Raw genomic sequence first — 24,938 nt, forward strand, 5'->3', positions numbered from 1 at the left:
ACTTGAAATGTTAATACAGCTAGCAGAGGTGTTAAAATTTAAAACAGTTGATGTAAACGTTTGTTTTTCCCAAAAAACAAACGTAAAACAATTAGCTAATGTAACACTAAGCTCATGTTTTTCCCAAAAAAAAAAAAACTAAGCTGATGTAAAGCAGTAAACGTGCATAATGCATATAAATATATATCTAGCCATAAACGTGATATAAATGCATATCACCATAAACATTTGTTTTTCCCACTAAGATTCCATATTATCCAGCCCGTCAATGCCATGCACCTCTTTTTCAATCACTGACTCATGCTTCTAAATTACTTTCTTCATAAATAAAGAGGAGAAAAAAGAACTTTTGAAGTTTTTTAGTGTTCTCTTTTGTTACCTTAATACTGAATTAAAAAAAAAATTCTATAAGCAATGCGAATTATGAAAATCTTGTATATCAGGTATAGAACTTCCAGTTGGGTGTGACGTACAACAGAACAATGAGTACAATAGCCAACAGAGTATTGCTGTTAAACAACTTTTGCAACAGAATAGAAACAAAGACACTAATCTGCAACAATCTATTGCTGTCAAAAGTAATTCTCTGTGCAAAACCAATGGTAAATCAAAAGGCAAGCTAAAAAACCATGATTCTGTATTTTCAACATTTGAACAAGGTTTGCCTACACAAATTAATTCTGTATTCTATGTTTACACAAGTAATTTTGTATTCTATGTTTACCTTAATTCTGTATTTTTTTTGCTCTTCTAGGTTCTTCATCAAAAAAGTTGTCCAACTATAAATGCAGAAGAATCAATAAACTAAATGTGTCAGGTATATCTTGTTATAATCATATTTATCACTCTATGTTTCATATAACAATTTCTTTGTTTTTATCTGGTAGGTGATCCTCCTATATGTGATAGTTGCTCTAATTTCTTGCATCAAACAGTTAATAATCTTGCAGGTTTAACCCCTTAATACTATTTTTACAAATATTTGCTCAGTGTTGGTTGGTCACTGAATTTGATTTATGTTCTTACGCTTTTTTATTTACCTAATCAGGTATATCAATGACAGTACAACCTCAGCCAGTGGAAACCAATGTTTCTAATGTCATAAAAAATCATCCAAAAGGTATGTATAACTAAAATGTATCTGAAAATGTTGCAGAACTTATTACTTCCTGACTAGCGACATTATTGTCCTATAGGCAAAAGCTCAAGCCAAAGGAGATCAGGTATCCGAGCAAAAAAAACTTACATGCAAAATAAAGATATCATTCCTATTTCTTTATGTTATATCTGTTCATATACAAATATTTATAGTTCTTTCATATGCATATAATATAGTGATAACAATGCTTTGTATTCCTATTATTGTACAGCATCTAAAAATGCAGCTGGTGTAGACGCTCTGAATTTCATTAGCCATAATGCGGCTAATTGATTAGAATGTAGGTGTAAAAAAGAAAAGTCAGGCACTTACGGATCTGATAGAGCGTGTGTATAAAACTATGGGTGCCGGGCTGTCTTAGCCCGGCACCTGACGGAAACCTTTTTTTTTAAAAAAAAAAAACATGTCAGGTGTCGGGCTGTCCGGCACCTGACACATTTTTTTTAAAAAAAAGATGTCAAGTGCCAGGCTGTGTGACATCCAATTGAGTGAATTGCAATTCACATCGAATTGAGTGAATTGCAATTCACTTTATTTGTTAAGCTAGTTGATAAATGCAATTCACTTTAATTAGTTTAGTGAATTAATTAGTTTAATTAATTGAGTGAATTAATTTTAAGAGATTCGATTAAATGCATTTAATTAAGGTGATGAATTAGGTTTAATTTGTTATTTATTAAATATTCATTTATTTGTTATAAATGATTTAATTATTTAATTATAATGCATTATTTGTTGTTATTTAATTACACTTTATTTGTTGTTATTTGTTATGCTATTTGTTATTATTCGTTGTTATTTAATTACCCTTTATTTATCGTTATTTGTTAAATTATTTCTTATTATTTCTTATAATTATAGAATCGCACCTGACAGGAAATTTTTTTTAAAAATCTATCAGGTGTCGGACTGTGTCAGCCCGATACCTGACCGAATTTTTCTAAAAAATAAAAAAAATTAATAAGTCTACCAAACAAAATGTGCCGAGTAACAAAAAATTCTTAGCGAAACTTTCCCAGTAGAATTCAAATCACTTGACTTGAAATACAATTATCTAGTATACATATTCTTTTAATTTTGAATTTTCCTCTTTCATTTATAGCTTCTCATTTTATTCTCAAGAAAATATCGTAAGGCTGAAATTGTGATATGATTAGTAATTATCAATCGCAATTTGTGACACGTTGCATCATGCAAAAGATCAAAACCCTAAACCCTAAACACTAAACCCTAAACCCTAAACCTAAAAACCCTAAACCCTAAAACCCTAAACCCTACAGATCAAAACCCTAAACCCTAAACCCTGAACCTTGAACCCTAAACCCAAAACCCTAAACCTAACCCTAAACCCTAAACATTTTAGATTTTGTATTCATTCTCATGTTGGTACTTATATTGAATTTTTGCATTTTACCAATTGAACATAATGCATACTAATAGAACATCTATTTAAGTTCTGAATTTTTTTCGTAGTTTGTATTGTGAGGATAATTTCATAAATCTCCCATACAAAAAAAAATCAAAAAACCAAAACAAGAAAAAAAGTTTAATAAAAAGCTGAGTCGACCTGAAGTACTAAATACTTTGAAATTTAAGTTAATTAATTTACATTTCAAAGTTGAAACGTAAGAAAAAGAAGAAAATATATTTGTGCAAAATCACTAATTACTCCTATAGGATGTTAAACTACGAAAATGTTTTTCAAACAAAATATACCATTCATTTTGTAATAAGATGTAGTTCTCAAATTGTTGAGAAATTATTTGTTAGAATTTTTATGTAATTTTTAATGTTCACTATAATTTTATAAAACTAAATTTATTGTGCAATATATAAAAAATGGACCAAAAAAAGAGGAAAAAATGCATAGCGTGACAACGGTGAAATGGCTAGATATAAAAATAACAATAAGCATTCAAATAATAAAAGGCTAAATTCCCATATTATAATATTTGATATTTAGCAAACATGTAATGAAGATTGTATATTTTGTCTACCCAGAAGATTCCGATCTAAACCCAAAAGATTGTATATTTTGTCTACCAAATCATCATAACCTACCATCTCTGTAAGGAACAACACTTGTTTCGGTATAGAAGGATCATATGAAATTGACCCTCCTTCGTTTATAATTTTTCCACCCCAATATACTTGAATCACCAAGCAATTATCACTTGACATGTTAAACCTATTAGAGACGAGTGTTGATAGCATTTTAGAACCTCATTAATATGCTTATTTGAATAATTAATTAATTGAATCAAGTATATATAATTTATATTGCGATTCTATAATTATAAGAAATAATAACAAATAACAACAACTAAAGTGTAATTAAATAACAACGAATAATAACAAATAGTATAACAAATAACAACAAATAAAGTGTAATTAAATAACAACAAATAATAACAAATAACAACAAATAATGCATTATAATTAAATAATTAAATCATTTATAACAAATAAATGAATATTTAATAAATAACAAATTAAACCATCACCTTAATTAAATGCATTTAATCGAATCTCTTAAAATTACTTCACTCAATTAATTAAACTAATTAATCCACTAAACTAATTAAAGTGAATTGCATTTATCAACTAGCGTAACAAATAAAGTGAATTGCAATTCACTCAATTGACTCAATTGGATGAATTGCAACTGCACTTGACATCTTTTTTCAAAAAAAAAATGTGTCAGGTGCCCGGCACCTGACATGTTTTTAAAAAAAAAAGTTTCTGTCAGGTGCCGGGCTGTCTCAGCCTGGTACCCATAGTTTTATACATGGACTCTGTCAGATCCGCAAGTGTCTGACTTTTCTTTTTTACACCTATATTCTAATCAATTAGCCCCATAATGCAGACCATCTCCCTGATGCATTAGATTGCAAATATTGTGGAGCGAAAAAATTTTATTTAGAGACAGCAAACTTTTGCTGTTCTGATGGCGAGGTTGTGCTCCATGAAAATAAGTTACCTGATGTATTAATTGAACTTTTTACTGGACAGAGTGAAGAAGCTATACATTTCCGAACCTATGTCAGGACCTATAATAGCATGTTTGCATGTACTTCCTTTGGTGTTCACTATAACAAATCCCTTTGCAAGAGGACAAACGGAATCTATACATTCAAGATACAAGGCCAAACCTACCATTTTATCAATGAACTAATACCGCATGGAGGATTAGGAATGTATCTTCAGCTTTTTTTACATGACATAGAACATGAAATTCAGAATCGATTAGCCATATCAGAAAGGCTGACCGAAAATATTGTAGTCAAGCTAATGGAAGTAATGAAAGAAAATCCATATGCTTGCTTCTTTAGGAGTTCGAGAAATGTCCCAAACTTGGACTCATATCAGATAGTATTAAAATCTCACTCCGACAATGACCAGCGAGTGTTTAATAAACCCGCTGTATCTCAAGTTGCAGCTTTATGGGTTGAAGGAGACAACGCTAATTAAGGTTATTCTAGACACATACAGATATATACAAAAGAAGGACACAGCCACAGCATTCAATATTACTATGGCTGCTATGACCCTCTTCAGTATCCACTACTTTTTCCATTTGGAGAAACTGGATGGCATCCAGGTATAGAAAGATCAGGAGGAGGCAATCCAAAAAAACGCAAAAGAAAGACTGCGAAACATTCATGTACAGCTACATTGTCCAGCTTTAAGTCGCCAGAAGAAATGATTAATCTTGAAGAAGAAGGTAAGATGTGATGCTCCCACTTCTCCCTAAGGCGAACCAAAGGGTATCCGCGGAACGCCTGCCCAACTCTTGCCAGGACTCAAGCAATTTCTATTCAAGCTTATAGCGGTGCTAGAAGTCAACAACCAGATAATATAAATACAATTAGTGCGGAAGCGTTCGACCTTAACGATATATATAACAACCACCCAATCCTTACATTGGGATTCCATAATACAGTCCAAAATATACAATAGTTAAAAGTCTAGACAAAAGAGTTGAAACCCTATTACAAGAGTACACAAAAGATAATTTCCTCCGAACCTCATTCCAAACTCAAATCCTGTTAAGGAAAACAAATCTACAGGGTGAGCAAAACGCTCGTGAGGTCAAGAACACACATGCAAGCACATAGTCCAAGTAACAAGCCCAAATAACAGGTCCAAATAACAGGTCAATTGATAAAGTACAAGTAATTGATCATTCCAATAAGATGTAAACATAAACAATTCAAGGATGTGGTAGCTCACAGGAGCTAAGTTCCACTTGCTTTGCCAAGGTTATTCGTATACCTTTCCGCGATGACACTCCGTCAATCAGGTTGGTATTTTCAATCCGTAAATCACCACTTACTTCCATCCGTCCACCGTACATACTCCCACCGGGCCCGAATGTCATTTATAAGGCGATACTTCAACGAGTATGCCAAGCAAGATCTCTCCAATAGATCAAACTTATCATGTAATTCTCATGACTCGCCAAAGTTCCCGACCAAACCCGTGCCGGCTCGAGTCCAAGGTTTACCTATGAGTTTGGGTGTCCCCCAGTTAACATTTGAGAGTTGAGAAGATTCACTCCAATGACGTATGCAGCCATAGCATACCATTTCATTTCATTCAAACATTCAATCATCTCATTTCATTCAATTAAGTCATTCATAATTCATTCGTTTCATTTCAATCATGAGTCATTCATTTCAAATAAGAACGAGTGCGGTAAAGTACACACTCGCCTTCATTTTTAAAATCTCCAAACAATTATAACAATTAAGCATATATCAAGTATCCATACACTTGACACTCACCAATATAAGTAATGAGGAAGAAAAGGGCACTTGAAGTTCAAGTGTCCACCGTGGGATCCTCTTGAGGGTTCTCGTGCAAGCCTGAGCAATTAGTAATGAACAATCACATATAAACCCTAATTATTAAGAAAGATTGCACACTTGTGCGATCTCAGAAAATTTCACGAAAATGAGCCTTACTTATTCGTAAATCGAGACTCAAAAGTGGGGTTTTAAAACACAAGCGAAATCTGATTTCCATCTTTGAAATTGAGTGTAAAACGATCAAGTGATATCACAGGAAAAGAGAAAGTTTGGAAAAACTCCATTTCCTTTAAGTTATGAATTTTCAGATTTGGTGCACTTATTTTGAAAAATCATATCTCACTCTCTGTAAGTCCAAAATTAGAAAACTTGGTACCGTTGGAAACACCTTTCAAAGTACTAAAAGTTCTTAGAAGACAATTTTCTATGATTCCAAACAGAAGATATTCAAATTTTGGCTCAAAGTTTCTGTTCTAGACTATCGAGGCAATTTCGGGGTTGGTTTTTCGCCAACTTGAAAAATTCGGGAAAATTCACAAAATTGGAACTAGCCTCTCAAATTTGAAACTCAACTAGAGTTTCAATCAAAATTTAAAATAGAACAAGTGGAATGAGAATTGAAGTTTTGAGCACCAAGATATGGTAGGTCAAAGTTACCCAAATTTCCTTGTTAAACAAGGGTTTTCCAAAATCAAGTCATGAATTTTGGAAATTCAGTTGAGTAATGAAACAGCCTCGGAATAGCACCAAAATTAGCCGTATAATACTACCATATAAGGACTATTTCTCTGCCAAATTTCATGGATAAATAAGCACGGAAAGTTGGTTAACCAAATCACCCAATTTCCAAAAATTCCAAGGCAAATCTGCCTTGTGAGTCTCGTTTTCCGTTTACAAAACGTTTGGCTTACAAAGTTCCTCAAACATGGTCCATTTGCATAGAAAATGTCTAAGAGGTATCCCAAAACACAATTTTGGGTGATTAACACCAAGAATCTCGAATTAACAAGTCTCAATCGAGTTTAGTAACAATTCTGCCCAAAAGGAGAGTTTTCCTTCAAGAAGTTAGTTTTGAAATATGGCCACTATCACTCAATTCAACCCGAAATTGGACGTGGTTGGTGGCATTGGAAAACACGTTCATAAAGCTACAATTTCTCAGAAAAAACCATTTTCAAAATCCGTCCACAACTAGCTCACATTTGAGCATCAAGTTGTAGTTCATGTTCTGCCTTGTAGTGAACCAACGAAACAGGATAGCAAATTTCAAACGAATGGTTTGGCTCATACAAGTGGAACCAGGATATGCATTTTATACCATTAGAAAGCTAGGAATGTCTAGTTTCCAGTGCCGCAAACGGAACTCAATTTTGACATCGGAGTAAAAAGTTATAACCGAAATAAGATGATTGCTAGGGCAATCCGGGAAATTTTCCAGTTCTGCCAAACTTTGGAAATCAACACATTTGACCAACCAAATCATGTTATTATCAATGAAACTTTTTACACCATTCATATAACATATATACATCACAAACAAGCCATTAGAACTTCAAAATTTCGCACCAAAGTGCACGAACATGGCAAGGGTAAAATGGTCACTTTTGCTCATTGCACCATCCTTGAGTTTCTATCCACAACCCAACATTATTCCACTAATATAAGCACTAAACCAACATTAATTTCATCATCATTCACCAAATCAGTCCATCCAATCCAAGTGGGAGTTCATAGAGCCCACACAACAATTTTCCAACATGAATCAAGCTACCCACATGAATATATATGCTTATACGTGCAATATAACTTCCATAATGCAAGATTTGATGGGTTGATAGTCCATTACCTTCTTAGATGATCAAGACAGAAATTTTTGGTCCTCCTTAACCCAAGAAAAACCGTGGAAAGTAAGCTCTTTTGTAGCTTAAGATGTTCTCCAAGTGCTTAGCAAAGTGTGGTTGAATTTTGGTGTGATTTGGTGAAGATTTAGTGGTGAAATGGAGAAGAATTTGGAGCTGTTTTTCTTCCTCCTTGGTTCGGCTGTCTTGAGCAAGAGAGAGAGAGTTGTGTGCTGATGAAAAAGTTTCTTGAGGAATCTTAAGTGTGTGGTTAAAGTGACCTCAAAAGTCAACTCTCTCCCCGCGCGCACACGCACGTTTTGTGCTCGATTCCTTTCGAGTTTGTTGCACTAGTGCACTAAACCTCTAATGCACTTTCATTCATATTATTATTATTCACTCTTAATTGTTCCAAAATAAGGGTCTAAAGTCCCTTAATTAAATCGCGCGTGTAAAACGCGTATTTCCAATTTAAGCGCAATAAAGTGAAATCTCCAAGAAATTCTTATAATGATGGTACTAATAACTATCACTTGAATACTTAAGCATAAAAACACCTATTTTAAAACCATTGTGCAAGCTTCTAATTTTCCAAACTTATTGTATTCTTGAATCAATTATTAACTTCAATCGCGTATTCACTATTTTCACTTAACGAGCTTCCAAAAATTAAATTTTGAAACAAGTCACTTTAAAAATATAACGAAGCTATAGACCCATGTAATTAGATCTAAAGAGGTTAGAAAATAATATTTCGGACAATAGGCCAAATAAATAATTAAATGAGCTTGAATTAGGAGTTTAAAATAGATGAATTTTGTGAGTCTTCACATGTGTCTTGTATTACTTTCTCAAATCTCCAATAAATTTGTATCAGTGCGTCTTTCGAAAAATTATCGACGCGCAAGTGGTATACACCTACTTAGAACTCATTCACCTTTAATTCTTCAATTAACCTTTCTTAATCTACTATTGATCATTCTTAACTCCCCAAGATAAATGCACTCTCGAATAGAATATCACTTTGAAACACATGTATTCATTATTCCTCACTTAAACGAACCTTCGAAAATTAAATTTGCTAACGGAACGTTTTAAAAACATAAGGAAGACATTGTTCCATATGAATAGACTTAGAATGGGTGAAATGAATTATTTGGAGAAAACAGGTGAATAAATATTTAAATAAACCAATAATACTCGATAAAAATAAGAAATTTTTAGGGTCCTCACATCCTCCCCTCCTTAAAAAGAATTTCGCCCTCGAAATTCACTTACAAATCAATCTCTTCATGGTCAAGCCTATCAAGCCAATCACTAACTTACGTTTTCCAACTTATACGTCACAATTTCTATTCATTCAATTAGTAATCAAAACTTGATTTTCTTCATTAGATATTTTAATTCCCTGATCATAGGGCAACTTAATCGGCCTTATGTTTATCTCACCTAAGTAACGTCTTCACTCTTAATGCTACTATTACCGCCACTAACTCCAAATCATGAGTTGGCTACTTTCTCTCATGATTTATTAATTTTCTAAAGACATACACAATCACCTCACCATGTATCGTTAGTATACATTCTAATCTATCCTTTAAAGCATCTGGATAAATCATAAAACTACCTCCTCCGCTCGATAGGACTAACACAAGTGCATCGGTCAAACATCTTTCACTTTTAAAATTCTTCCTCACATTTAAAATCCCAAATAACTTGCCAAGTTTTGCACTCTTAGAAAATTCCTTGATCAAACCAAAGGAAAGGTTCGACTACCACCAAGAACTCCAAATTTCTGTAGGATTTTCTAACTTAGATATTGTATAACCTAGAAAGGCTATTTCCCTCCAATCGAACTCACATTTATCGAACTTAACAAAAGTTGGTGCATTCTTGGGGTTTGTAAAACATCATCAAGTATCTTTCATGATCTCCTCAAACCTTAGAGTATACCGATATATCATCAATAAATGCCACCACAGATTAATCTAATTACGATTTAAAACTCCGATGCATCCAGGTCATAATTGCTGCTAGTGCATTGGTCAACCCAACGGCGTAATGGAAAGTTCAAAGTGTCCCTATCTTGAATTGGAAGTGATTTTAAACACATCAGTTTCTAGGATCCTCAACTGGTAATAGCTTTGCTTTAAATTCAATTTGAATAATATCACGGCTCCTTGCCATTGATCAAAATCCCCGACTATGTGAGACAATGGAGTATTTGTTCTTAATGGTCACATCGTTCAAGTCTTGATAATCTATATATATATATATATATATATATATATATATATATATATAGATATATATATATAGCCTCAAGTTTCCATTCCAAATGTGATATCCGATCCCTAAATCATTATGCTCATCAAATCTACCAAAGATTTCCTTTCACTAACCCAAATCTCACAGTATTAATATATCAAATTGGCAATCAAACATTGGATCCCCACTTCAACACCAAGCTCTCGATTTGGTCACGATCTCTGATTGCCTCTAAGACCTCAGGGTGGTCTATATTCTCAAGCACAATCTCGACTGCGTCTAACACCGTTCGTGTCTTATTATGAATCTAAAATGTGGGACAAGATTTGAACATACATGTAAGTCGTAAAACCAATCAAAAACGGAGTAAATTTTCATATGTCATAAGGATCATAATAGGTACATCAAGTTGGAATAGATTTATCAAATCATTTCAAAAGAAAAAGGGAAACAACAAGATCGTAACAAAACGTGCCAAATTACCAAGATACAAAATAACAAAAGACTTTTCCCATTTTCACAAGATTAAATTTCCAAAAGTGCTAGTCTAGTCTAGGGTAAACTACAACCCCTATTCCTCGAGTGTAGTCAAAACATCTTTACTCGTAAAACTTCCACTACTAGAACCCCCTGCATAACCATTAGTACTAATTACTTCCATCTGGCATTCGATTGCTTTGGGCGAACCTAATTGACTGCTGAGTATTTCTTCCTTTTGTTAGGGGCACTGGGGCAACTTGAAATCTGATGTTCGGTGCTACCACAATATAAGCACTTTCTCGATTTCTTCCAACATTCATTCTCCGTGTGGTTGAGCTTACCACAGTATTCACAAGTCGCACGAGAAGTCATGGCCTGACCAGCTTGAGAAGTTTCTTTGTATTTTATTTCCAGTTCTACGTTCTTATATATCAACTCAATTTTCTCCGTATATTCTTGTTTCCACCGCCCTTCCCATTAGTCAGCCAACTTCTTTTGAAACTCTACCTCCTTTTGAAGGAGGTCCACTTCCTTATGCATTTCTTTCAAATTTGTCATCTTACCAGTTGGTTCAAGTCAAATGCTAGCCTGTCAGGTAAATCAAATGATCAAATAAGTAGCTATTCATCATGGAAACCCGAGCCATAATACTCCTTCATTCTTTTGCTTATAGGTTATCTCGAAATACAAAGCTTAACCATTCTCTGCTTAACACGGGTGAGCTCTTAAGTCTCCATGAGATTACTATCAGTAATTACAATCTCAACAAGGTAAGGGAACTTTATTCCTTAATATAAAGATTCCATGTCTCAGTTCACTCTTTAATACTTATCTACAAGGTCATTCGAGAAGAAATCGTAACCTCTTGTTCTCACTAGTGCCTTATTATATCCTCTCAAATCAATCTTACTATTTCGAAATTAGGTTTTCCATGAGCTTAGATGGATGAAGTTCAAGAATTGTTCAATTCCTCACACCTTTCTTGGTTCTTAGATTGGTTGATTGGTTTAGAGCTTTAGTGTTCCACTAATCGTGCTAGGGCATCAATCGTCTGGTTATTAGCAATAAATACGCGATTATTTTCCTTCATTTCTAGGGTTTTGGTTCAGTCTAGCAGTCGCTCTATAATCGTCCCCTTGAACTTGGGGTTGCTTAACCCCTCGCCCTCGATTATTTTTCACTCTTTTGGCCACCCATAATTTTAACATGTTTAAAGGCATGACATAAAGTGAGTGCACATAAACGGAGTTTGAAAAGTGATACATTTATCACGCCAAACAAATACAAGAATAAAAAAGGAAGATAATCACAAATGGGTACAACCCAATCATGGATTTGAAATCATGAAGCAGTAAAGTCAAGCATGTTATGAATAACGTTTAATTGCCTCAAAAGATAGGAAACATAGTAAAACAAGATGCAAAATGTAATGACCTCTAAGCGAGCGCCACCCCGTTTATCTTTGGTAAAAACTTTTAAAATAGTTTAAATCACTAGCTTAGTGATTGGCGGAGCCAAAAGTCTTAATTACCTCCGTAGGATCATTTTCATTTCCAGCACTAGGAGTTTTAGATGTCATGTCCCTTATCGAATATCTTGTCATTCTCCACTTGTTCAACCAGGGTAACACACCACGCCATCGACTTACCCATCCTATCTTTGATTTCGGACACTACCCCAACAAGTCGATTCTTAGCTTTTTAAAACTTCTCACAAGGAACCTTTGTCTTCCTTGCTCCTTAAGTATTTCAATCTCCACTTCAGGAATTCTAGTAGTCTAGGCATCCGCAATTACCCTCAATTCTCGAATCACCCTAATTTTCTCGGATATTCACTTTTAATGATAGACCACTAATAACACCCCATTACTTGGGTGCGAACAAGTCTTTTGAAAATCGCATGAAGTCCTAGTTCTGTGAATTGGATTATCTCTCCAATGCTCCCTTAGGTTTTTCTCGATAATGGACCACCGGAAGGTGTCCCGAGACAATTTAATATCACTCTTACCTCCCATAACTTACCCTTAAAAGTAAAAGCTCATGTAGGTCCAGATATATTCAATAAACTAGATCTGATCATTTCATATCATCCCACATGTATCACATAAGATCAAGACTACTTGTCATTCACTAATTCAAATCTAGGTTCTAGTTTTCATTTTCACAAGTTGTCACTTAACTTCCCAACCTGTTCCACAGTCCGGCATCCTAAACTTTTAAGCCTAGGATACACTACAGAGATCTAAAGCCTAAGCTCTGATACCAACTGTGACGCCCCCATTTCTCCCTAAGGTGAACCAAAGGCTATCCGCGGAACGCTTGCCCAACTCTCGCCAGGACTCAAGCAATTTCTGTTCAAACTTATAGCGGTGCTAGAAGTCAACAACCAGATAATATAAATACAATTAGTGCCGAAGCGTTCAACCTTAACGATATATATAACAATCACCCAATCCTTACATCAGAATTCTATAACACAGCCCAAAATATACAATAGCCAAAAGTCTAGACAAAAGAATTGAAACCTTAGTACAAGAGTACAAAAAAGAGAATTTCCTCCGAACCTCATTCCAAACTCAAATCCTGTTAAGAAAAACAAATCTACAGGGTGAGCAAAATGCTCGTGAGGCCAAGAACACACATGCAAGCACATAGTCCAAGTAACAAGCCCAAATAACAGGTCAATTGATAAAGTACAAGTAATTGATAATTCCAATAAGATGTAAACAGAAACAATTCAAAGATATGGTAGCTCTCAAGAGGTAAGTTCCACTTGCTTTGCCAAGGTCATTCGTATACCTTCCCGCGATGACACTCCATCAACCAGATTGGAAATTTCAATCCGTAAATCACCACTTACTTCCATCCGTCCACCATACATACCCCCACCAGGCCCGAACGTCATTTATAAGGCGATACTTCAACGAGTATACCAAGCAAGATCTCTCCAATAGATCAAGTTTATCATGTAATTCTCATGGCTGGCCAAGGTTCCCGACCAAACCCATGCCGGCTCGAGTCCAAGGTTTGCCTATGAATTTGGGCGTCCCCCAGTTACCATTTGAGAGTCGAGGAGATTCACTCCAACGACGTATGCAGCCATAGCATACCATTTCATTTCATTCAAACATTCAATCATCTCATTTCAGTCAATTAAGTCATTCATAATTCATTCGTTTCATTTGAGTCATGAGTCATTCATTTCAAATAAGAACGAGTGCGGTAAAGTACACACTCGCCTTCATTTTCAAAATCTCCAAACAATTATAACAATTAAGCATGTATTAAGTATCCATACACTTGACACTCACCAATATAAGTAATGAGGAAGAAAATGATACTTGAAATTCAAGCGTTCACCGTGGGATCCTCTTGAGGGTTCTCGTGCGAGCCTAAACAATTAGTAATGAACAATCACTTATAAACCCCAATTATTAAGAAAGATTGCACACTTGTGCAATTTCAGAAAATTTCATGAAAATAAACCTTAATTATTAGTAAATCGAGACTCAAAAGTGGGGTTTTAAAACACAGGCGAAATCTGATTTTCATCTTTGAAATCGAGTGTAAAACGATCAAATTATATCACAGGAAAAGAGAGAGTTTGGAAAAACTCTATTTCCTTTAAGTTATGAATTTTCAGATTTTGTGCACTCACTTTGAAAAATCGTATCTCACTCTCTACAAATCCAAAATTGGAAAACTTGGTACCGTTGGAAACATCTTTCAAAATACTAAAAGTTCTTAGAAAACTATTTTCCATGATTCCAAATGGAAGATATTCAAAATTCGGTTCAAAGTTTTTGTTCTAGACTATCAAGGCAGTTTCGGGGTTGGTTTTTCGCCAATTTGAAAATTTCGGTAAAATTCATAGAACTGGAACTAGCTTATCAAATTTGAATCTCAACTAGAGTTACAATCAAAATTTAAAATGGAATAAGCGGAATGAGAATTGAAGTTTTGAGCACCAAGATATGGTAGGTCAAAGTTACCCAAATTTCCTTGTTAAACAAGGGTTTTCCAAAATCAAGTCATGAACTTTGGAAATTCAGTTGAGCATTGAAATGGCCTCGGAATAGTGCCAAAATTAGCAGTATAATACTACCATATAAGGAATATTTTTCTACCAAATTTCATGGATAAAAAAGCATGAAAAGTTGGTTAACCAAATCACCCAAATTCCAAAAATTCCAAGGCAAATCTGCCTTGTGAGTCTCGTTTTTCGTTTACAAAACGTTTGACTTACAAAGTTCCTCAAACACGGTCCATTTGCATAAACAATGTCTAATAGGTATCCCAAAACACAATTTTGGATGATTAACACCAAGAATCTCGAATTAACAAGTCTCAATCGAGTTTAGTAACAATTCTACCCAAAAGAAGAGTTTTCCTTCAAGAAGTCAGTTTTGAAATACGGCCACAAATCACTCAATTCAACTCAGAATTGGACGTGGTTAGTGGCATTAGAAAACAAGTTCATAAAACTACAATTTCTCAGAAGAAACCACTTTCAAAATCCGTCCACAACTAGCTCACATTTGAGCATCAAGTTGTAGTTCATGTTCTGTCCTGTAGTGAACCAACGAAACAGGATAGCAAACTTCAAACAAATGGTTTGGCTCACACAAGTGGAACCAAGATGTGAATTTTATACCAATAAAAATCTGGGAATTTCTAATTTCCAGTTCCACAAACGACACTCGATTTCGATGTCGGAGTAAAACGTTATAACAGAAACAAGATGACTGCCAGGGCAATCCGGAAAAATTTTCAAGTTCTGGCAAACTTTGGAAATCAACACATTTGACCAACCAAATCATGTTATTTTTCAATGAAACTTTCTACACCATTCATATAACATGTATACATCACAAACAAGTCATTAGAACTTCAAAATTTCACACCAAAGTGCACGAACATGGCAGGGGTAAAATGGTCACTTTTGCTCATTGCACCATCCTTGAGTTTCTATCCACAACCCAACATTATTCCACTAATATAAGCACTAAACCAACATTAATTTCATCATCATTCACCAAATCAGTCCATCCAATCCAAGTGGGAGTTCATAGAGCCCACACAACAATTTCCCAACATGAATCAAGCTACCCACATGAATATATATGCTTATACGTGCAATATAACTTCCATAATGCAAGATTTGATGGGTTGATCGTCCATTACCTTATTAGATGATCAAGACAAAAATTTTCGGTCCTTTTTATCCCAAGAAAAACCGTGGAAAGCAAGCTCTTTTGTAGCTTAAGATGTTCTCCAAGTGCTTAGCAAAGTGTGGTTGAATTTTGGTGTGATTTGGTGAAGATTTAGTGGTGAAATGGAGAAGAATTTGGAGCTGTTTTTCTTCCTCCTTGGTTCGGCTGTCTTGAGCAAGAGAGAGAGAGTTGCATGCTGATGAAAAAGCTTCTTGAGGAAGCTTAAGTGTGTGGTTAAAGTGGCATCAAAAGTCAACTCTCTCCCCGCGCGCACACGCGCGTTTTGTGCTTGATTCCTCTCGAGTTTGTTGCACTAGTGCACTAAACCTCTAATGCACTTTCATTTATATTTTTATTATTCACTCTTAATTGTCCCAAAATAAGGGTTTAAAGTCCCTTAATTAAATCACGCGTGTAAAACGCGTATTTTCAATTTAAGCACGATAAAGTGAAATCTCCAAGAAATTCTTATAACGATGGTACTAATAACTATCACTTGAATACTTAAGCATAAAAACACCTATTTTAAAACCATTGTGCAAGCCTCTAATTTTTCAAGTTTATTGTATTCTCGAATCGATTATTGACTCCAATTGCATATTCACTATTTTCACTTAACGAGCTTCCGAAAATTAAATTTTGGAACAAGTCATTTTAAAAATATAATGAAACTATAGACACATGTAATTAGGTCTAAAGAGGTTAGAAAATAATATTCAGGACAATATGCCAAATAAATAATTAAATGAGCTTGAATTAGGAGTTTAAAATAGATGAATTTTGTGAGTCTTCACATGAATCTTGTATTACTTTCTCAAATCTCCAATAAATTTGTATCAACGCGTCTTTCGGAAAATTATTGACGCGCAAGCGGTATACACTTACTTAAAACTCATTCGCCTTTAATTCCTCAATTAACCTTTCTTAATCTACTATTGATCATTCTTAACTCCCAAAGATAAATGCACTCTCGAATAGAATGTCACCTTGAAACACATGTACTCATTATTTCTCACTTAAACAAACCTTCAAAAATTAAATTTGTTAACGGGACATTTTAAAAACAAAAGGAAACCATTGTTCCATATGAATGGACTTAGAATGGGTGAAATAAATTATTTGGAGAAAACAGGTGAATAAATATTTAAATAAACCAATAATACTCGATAAAAATAAGAAATTTTTCGAATCCTCACATAAGACATTTATACCATTCATTATATATAATTGTATTCAATTGCAGTCATCTCTCCTTTGACAAATATTCTAAATGTTGACCTTGGTCCCTACCTTTTGATGTTTACAAAACAATGGATAATTCTAATATCTCTTCAAGAAATATTTTCAACTATGATGCAAATCAGGTTCAAAGATCAAGTGCAATTGAAAGGGATAAAGGCTGTTGAAAGCTGTCGGACGCTTGGATCGGACGTCCGATAATCATTGCGCAACTTCGGACGCATGAAGAACTCTACCACCGGACGTCCGAAGGAAATAAGACATTCCCCCTGGATCACTGATCTCGATCGGACGCAAGCATCGAGACGCTGAATAATTTTAAAATCGACGAAACCATCGGACGCTGAATATGTCTTCACCGGACGTCCGATAGAAACAAGATGATTTCGCAAATCTCTTTGTTTGCTGTCGGACGCATAAAGAGCTTGCACCGGACGTCCGATAGAATTGAAGAAAATTTCTCAAACTCACTACCTGCTGTCGGACGCCAAAAATAGGAGTACCGGACGTCCAATACTCCAACGGCTAGTTGACTCTTCAGCTACTTTCTATCCGTTGAAAGCATTAATGTGGCACTTTCTTAGTCCTATATAATTAGCGGTTGGTCAGATATTTCAAATAATTTTGAGACACTAAAGATACAAAAGATCTAGAGTGATTTTAGTGAGAAAATACTCTTCAAGGAAGATTTGTAGTCTTAGTGGTGTGAGGTTCATTGTAAGTTTTTCATTTGTGAGTGAATACTTCATGAGTGTAGCTTTGTGAGGGTTGTCCTGAGGGATAGTAAAACGTCCTAACTTGACCGAGTGGAGTTCGGGGTAAGGAAGAGGTGAACCTTCCTTTGTACACAAGAGTGATTGTGATTCATCAATTTGAAGAAACTTATTTGAATTTATCTACAAGCTCAAGAGGAGTTGAGTAGTTAATTGGTTTGCAATTCTTTCCTTTTTATTTTCTTATTGTTACGTTTGTGTTCTTTAAATTGATTGTCTCTTCTACTCCCAAGCAGTCTTGCTTTCTTGTTAATTGTCTCATTAGTTGTCTTCGGGCCTTACAATTGGTATCAGAGTTTGGTCTCCTAGAGATTAAGCTCAAGCGGCTTAGGAGTAAAGATGACAACCAATAATGCTATATTTTTTGAATGACAATCTGTGATTAGACCACCTATGTTTAATGGGTCAAATTATGTGAGTTGGAAAGAAAGAATGATTATTTTCTTGTAATCGATTGATATTGAATTATGGTTTATTGTTAATGAAGGTCCATATAAGGCCTCTCTTATAGATGAAAATACTCGTAGATCTAAATCAAAAATAAGAAGTGAACTGACTGTTATGGATAGAGCCCATCTCACCTTAAATGCAAAAGCCATGAATGTGTTACATTGTGCTTTAGACTCAAATGAAACTATTAGAGTCGAAGGCTGCAAGTCAGCCAAGAAAATTTGGGATAAATTGAGAGAAATTCATGAATGTAGTGAGAATGTTAGAGAACAAAAGAAATCCATTCTAATTACAAAGTATGAATCCTTTAAAATGGAACCTCATGAAAATATTGATAAGATGTGTTGTAGATTCAATGACCTCATTAAGTATTTGGAGGTACTGGAAAAGGAATACTCTCTAGGTGAGAAAAACAGAAAAATTCTGAATGTTTTATCGAAGGATTGGGAGAGTAAAGTGACTGTCATTGAGGAAACCAAAGATCTAAATACCTTGCCTATTGAATCTCTCATTAATTCACTGACTTCTTATGAGTTAAAACTCAAGTCCAAGGTGCAGGAAGAAGAAAACACAAATGTGAGAATCTGAAGGCTTTACAAGAGGAAGATGATATAGCCTCCGTGAGTGAAGATGACATGGAAGGTGGTAATAGTGATGTTGCACTCATCACACGAGACTTCAAAAGAATACTCAACAAGAGGAGATTCAGAAAAGGTGGGCCTAGCAACTCCTTCCCGAATCAGTCCAACAACTTGAGAAACAAAGGGAAGCTAGAGTTAAACAAAAAACAAACTGATAAGTGCTTTGAATGCGGCCAACCTGGACACTATGCAAGTGAGTGTTCAGTGATGAAGAAGAAAGAAGGAAGAAAATCAAAATTCAACAATTTTCGGTTCACATGGAATGAGTGCAACTCCGATGGTGAAATTGATGAGGAAGAAGAATCTGCTCATTTGGCTTTTATGGCCATTGGAGATGATGAAGTAACAACTTGTAACTCTCAATCTGATAGTGATGATGAAACTGATGATGAAACTGATGATGATCTTGAATCTTTCATTATAAAATTGCATGATAATTTGAAAGAATCTTATGCTACAAACAAGGAATTAAAACATAAAATAAGTTTTCTTCTTCAGGACAATGCACGTCTTTTTCAAGAAAATAAAAAACTGAAAACTGAAAGTGATTTTTTAAAAAAGAGTGAGACTGTTTTATACTTTGAGTTTGATAAAAAAATAAGACTTTGTGAAATGTTCAAAAAAAATAAGGTGATTTGAAAAGAAAAATGGATAATTTAAATGAGTTGTTCTAACATAAAAAATAAGACTGTTTTCAAAGTAATAAATCAAAACCTCACTTTGGCGCTCATCAGAAGAAAATAAATTCTGTTGCAAATGAATTTGCTATTTATAACAGAAAACAAGTAAAATTTATTAAATCTGTTTATAAATCTTTGGTTATGTGTAATTTTTGTTATCAAAAAAGTCAAATGAAATGTGATTGTTATATGAGAAAGAATATGAGAAGAGGTTTGAAATGCATGTGGATAGTTTGATATGATGCTAACTCTAACAAGTAGGAGATATTGATAAGATTGATGAGTTTTTTGTTCATAATGCCTTTTTATAATTTTCTTTTGATGTTTCTGATATTTTGATCTGAGTTTTTCTTGATATTTTTGAATTTTATTGAAGTTTTATGATGACAAAAAGGGAGAGAAATGGATGCTATGTGAAAGGGGGAGTTATTCTGAGATTATAAATTTGGATGCAATGAGTGAGAGGGAGCTTATGCTCATATGCTCAATCTTTTTCCTTCTTCCATCCATTGTTTTGTCATCATCAAAAAGGGAGAGAATATTGACATTGGTCCCTAGCTTTTGATGTTTACAAAACAATGGATAATTCTAATATCTCTTCAAGAAATATTTTCAACTATGAATCAAATCAGGTTCAAAGATCAAGTGCAATTGAAAGGGACAAAGGTTGTTGAAAGCTGTCGAACGCTTGGATTGGACATCCGATAATCATTGCGCAACTTCGGACGCATGAAGAACTCTATCACCAGACTTCCGAAGGAAATAAGACATTCCTCTTGGATCACTGATCTCGATCCGACGCAAGCATCTGACGTGCGATAGGATTCTTTAAAATCGACGAAACCATCAGACGTTGAATATGTCTTCACCGGACGTCCGATAGAAACAAGATGATTTTGCAAATCTTTTTGTTTGCTGTCGGACGCATAAAGAGCTTGCATCGGACGTCCGATAGAATTGAAGAAAATTTATCAAACTCACTGCCTGCTGTCAGACGCAAAAAACAGGAGTACCAGACGTCCGATACTCCAACAGCTAGTTGACTCTTCAGCTACTTTCTATCCGTTGGAAACATTAATATGGCACTTTCTTAGTCCTATATAAATAATGGTTGGTCAGATACTTCAAATAATTTTGACACACTGAAGATACAAAAGATCTAGAGTGATTTTAGTGAGAAAATACTTTTCAAAAAAGATTTGTAGTTATAGTGGTGTGAGGTTCATTGTAAGCTTTTCATTTGTGAGTGAATATTTCATGAGTGTAACTCTGTGAGGGTTGTCCTGAGGGATAGTAAAACGTCCTAACTTGACCGAGTGGAGTTTGGGGTAAGGAGGAGGTGAACCTTCCTTTGTACACAAGAGTGATTGTGATTCATCAATTTGAAGAAACTTATTTGAATTTATCTACAAGCTCAAAAGGAGTTGGGTAGTTAATTGGTTTGCAATTCTTTCCTTTTTATTTTCTTATTGTTACGTTTGTGTTCTTTAAATTGATTATCTCTTCTACTCCCAAACAGTCTTGCTTTCTTGTTAATTGTCTCATTGGTTGTCTTCGAGTCTTACACTAAATCTTACAGCTTACAAGACATATGAAAACTCCAAGGAATATATATCGATGAAAGAGTATTATGCATTTAAATTTCAGATGAGAAAAAAAATTGGGCCAAATATTTTAAACGTTGGAAGAGCTTTGGAACAATATTCAGTTGACATGTATGTTAAAATAAAGACACAAAGACTAAATTTTAATCGAAGTCGACAACAACAAATACGTCGAGAGTAGCTACAAGGAATTAGGACAACGTAATACAGGGACAACAAAATGGATTTCAGATTGGACAGTGAGTAATATTGCCTACATCATTCATTGGAGGTCCTAGAGATATGAAAAAAAGGTAACTTGATGCTATGAGTTTAGTTCCGAAATTTGGGAAGCCAGATCTTTTTATAACTATGACTTGCAACCAATCATGGCTCGAGATTAAAGAAAATATGTTACAATCAGATGAAGCACAGAATAGGCTTGATCTTATTGCCCGTGTGTTTCGTGCAAAGTTAGAAATTATGAAACAAGAATTATTCAAAAAGCAAATTTTTGGAGAAGTAGCAGCATAAACTTATGTTATAGAATTTCAAAAACGTGGTTTACTTCATGCTCACTTTTTGATTATCCTCAAGCATGCTTTCAATTTATATACAGCAGAAGATTATGATCGCATAGTTTCTGCAGAAATACCTGATGAAGCACAAAATAAGCATATTTTTAGAATGGTCAAGAAACATATGATGCATGGGCCATGTGGTGAGAAAAAACCTGATAATGTATGTATACAGGGTGCATCAAAGAAGTCTTGCAAGAATAATTATCCAAAAGCATGGGCAGAAAAAACTACACATTCTCAAAATTTATATCCAACATACAAAAGAAGAAATGACGGGAAAAAAATTTTGGTTCGAGGACACTACTTAGACAACAGATGGGTAGTGCCATACAATGCTTATCTGTTGGCTAAATTCAATTGTCATAGAACGTAGAAATTTGCTCCACAATTATGGCTGTGAAGTTTGTGTATAAGTATATATACAAAGGCCATACAAGGATACATTTTCAAGTGAATTCAGATGATGGAGCAAATATTGTTGATGAAATCAAAGAATATCAGTCAGCACGGTGGGTATGTGCAGCTGAAGCAATGTGGAGAATATACAGATTTCATCTTTATGAAATGCAGCCTGGTGTAATACAACTTCAACTCCACCTAGAAAACTTTCAATCTATGCTATTTCGACCAAATGACAGTCTTGACAATATATTAAGTAACAATTTTGCAAAAAAAAACTATGCTCACCCAATTTTTCCGAATGAATGCTACAGATGATTTTGCAAAAAGTCTCAAATGTACCTACAAAGAGTTTCCTGAGCATTTTGTGTGGTATCCAAGTTCCAAATCTTGGCAACCTAGAAAACAAAAAGATTCTATAGTCAAACTTGTTGCAGCAAATCCCCTTGAAGGTGAACGGTACTTCCTAAAACTCCTTTTACTGCATGTTAGAGCTCCAACTTCTTATGATGATTTAAAAACTGTAAACGGAGTACATGTTACTACATTTCGCGAAGCAGCTGTGCTTAGAGGATATTTAGAATCAAATAACTCACAAGATGAATGTCTACAAGAAGCTGCTGTTTATCATATGCCATATAGTCTAAGAAGGTTGTTTGCAACATTGTTGGTATATTTTACCCCCTCAAACCCAAGATCCCTATGGCTGAAATTTGAAGAATCATTGTCTGAAGATTACAATAGACTCCCAAACATAACCAAAAATGATATTCAATTTAAAGTTCTGCATCAAATAAGCACTTTTTTAGAGTCTATGAGTCGTAATATAAACAGCTATGGACTGGTGCCAAGAGTACTCAAATTTTATGACTCAAACACAGATACAAGAGATACAATTAGTGAAACAGAGATTAAAGTTTCAGAGGATGACTTGGTATCAATTACTAAACTTAATCTTGGTCAAAAAGTAGCTTTTGATACCATAATGCAGGCATTATACATTAAAGGAAAAGGATGTTTCTTTATAGATGGACCAGGTGGCACAGGAAAAACATTTCTTTATCGAGCATTATTAGCTGAAGTACGGTCAAAAGGCTTTATAGCATTAGCTACCGCTTCTTGTGGAGTTGCAGCATCAATATTACCAGGAGGTAGAACAGCACACTCTCGATTCAAGATTCCAATTGATATGAATTCAGTTAACATGTGTAAAATTAGTAAACAAAGTGCACTTGCTAAACTAATTCAAGCAGCTAAACTTATCATTTGGGATAAAGCTCCAATGGCACACAAAACTGGTATAGAAGGTGTGGATACGCTACTAAAAGATTTAATGGGTTCTTTTGAATTATTTGGCTAAAAAATTATGGTTTTTGGCGGTGATTTTAGACAAGTTCTCCTTGTTGTCACTAAAGGTTCAAAGGAAGATTTTGTACAAGCTAGCTTAGTAACTTCATACATTTGGCCACAACTTCATAAACTATACCTCACAGATAACATGAGAGCAATATCAGATCCAGAATTCACAGATTACCTTCTCCGAATAGGAAATGGACTAGAACCAGTAATAAAAGGGTTAAAAGTAAAGATCCCTCTCCCACTATTGATACCATACAAAAGTGAAACAGAATCAATTTTTGAACTTATCAAAACAGTTTACCCAGATTTAACTGCTTTTTCCAATGATGATTTTTCATTGATAAATCGAGCAATCCCTACTACAAAAAATGAATTTGTTGATATGTTAAACAACTTGTTAATTAACATTTTTCCAGGTGAGGCTCAAGAATATATTAGTCGTGATATTTCAGAACAAGGCCTATTTGAAGATTTTCTGAATAGCTTAACGCCCAATGCTTTCCCCCCCCCCCCATAATCTTATTCTAAAACCAAATTGCCCAATAATTCTTCTCAGAAACATTGATCCCCCAGAAGGTTTATGCAATGGAACAAGGCTAACATGTAAATCTTTAACTAACAATATTATTGATGTAGTTATAAGTGCTGGAGAATTCAAAGGCAAACAAGTCTTTTTACATAGAATATCTTTTCGAATAGAAAATAATCCTAATTGTCCAATGTCATTTGAAAGAGTTCAATTTCCAGTGTGCCTATGCTTTGCAATCACAATTAATAAGGCTCAAGGTCAAACCTTAGATTTTGTCGGTATATACTTACGTGAACCAGTTTTTTCACATGGCCAACTATATGTTGCTTTATCAAGAGCAAAAAGCAGCAATTGTGTAAAGATTCTTATACAGCCTTCTCCCTTTGATCTAACAGTTGACTATGCTACCAATAACATAGTATACAAACATATTTTACAGCTTGCAAATCATGACCTTTCATAATTATTGATTACAAGATTGTCAGATTCATATTCATTGCACTTATTCATAATCAGAATCCACCAGCAATTCATGCTTAACTTTCTTGTACTAAAATACCTATTTTTCGATACCGCCTCAATTTTTAAGCCAACTGATGTTTCAGTATATATGATAAGAAAATTCTTGTATTAAGATATAGCATTAACTAGAGCTTATGCTTCATTTATAATGCAAATAATGTTAAATCTTTCACAAATGCTGCTCCATTTTTGAGTTAGCTCATACTTTTACAAATGTCCCTAGGAAATATTCAAAAAACAGAGGTTAGTGTTCATACATTTCATCTGCCCTTATTACTGATTCTTGTAGTCATATATTCAGAATATTCATTATATATTAACATTACTCATTCTTGTAATTGTATGTTCAGAAAATTGATTACTAAGTGTTTATCGTTTTTGCAGTGAAAATGTATATAAAGATGAGAACTCTGA

The 24,938-nt window shown here is 34.4% G+C and overlaps 1 protein-coding gene across 1 annotated transcript; it reads left to right on the forward strand.

Annotated features, from left to right (window-relative positions):
- Positions 1 to 4,553: 4,553 nt before the first annotated feature.
- On the forward strand, positions 4,554 to 23,474 carry LOC113715851 (uncharacterized). The gene is made up of 4 exons (XM_027240151.1): positions 4,554 to 4,760; positions 21,732 to 21,875; positions 22,082 to 22,289; positions 22,429 to 23,474. The coding sequence occupies exons 1-4, from the start codon at positions 4,554 to 4,556 to the stop codon at positions 23,472 to 23,474; spliced, it is 1,605 nt and encodes a 534-aa protein (XP_027095952.1).
- Positions 23,475 to 24,938: the final 1,464 nt, after the last annotated feature.

The sequence above is a fragment of the Coffea arabica genome, chromosome 11c (assembly GCF_036785885.1).
Source record: "Coffea arabica cultivar ET-39 chromosome 11c, Coffea Arabica ET-39 HiFi, whole genome shotgun sequence".
In the NCBI taxonomy this organism is placed as follows: Eukaryota; Viridiplantae; Streptophyta; class Magnoliopsida; order Gentianales; family Rubiaceae; genus Coffea; species Coffea arabica.

Bases quoted from the DNA above. Each gene is read 5' to 3' on its own strand.
- LOC113715851 (XM_027240151.1), top strand. From the start codon at position 4,554: ATGACCAGCGAGTGTTTAATAAACCCGCTGTATCTCAAGTTGCAGCTT. The intron at 21,876-22,081 runs GTATGTATACAG...CAATTGTCATAG, and splicing joins GTGAGAAAAAACCTGATAAT to AACGTAGAAATTTGCTCCAC. The intron at 22,290-22,428 runs GTGTAATACAAC...TGAATGCTACAG, and splicing joins TCTTTATGAAATGCAGCCTG to ATGATTTTGCAAAAAGTCTC.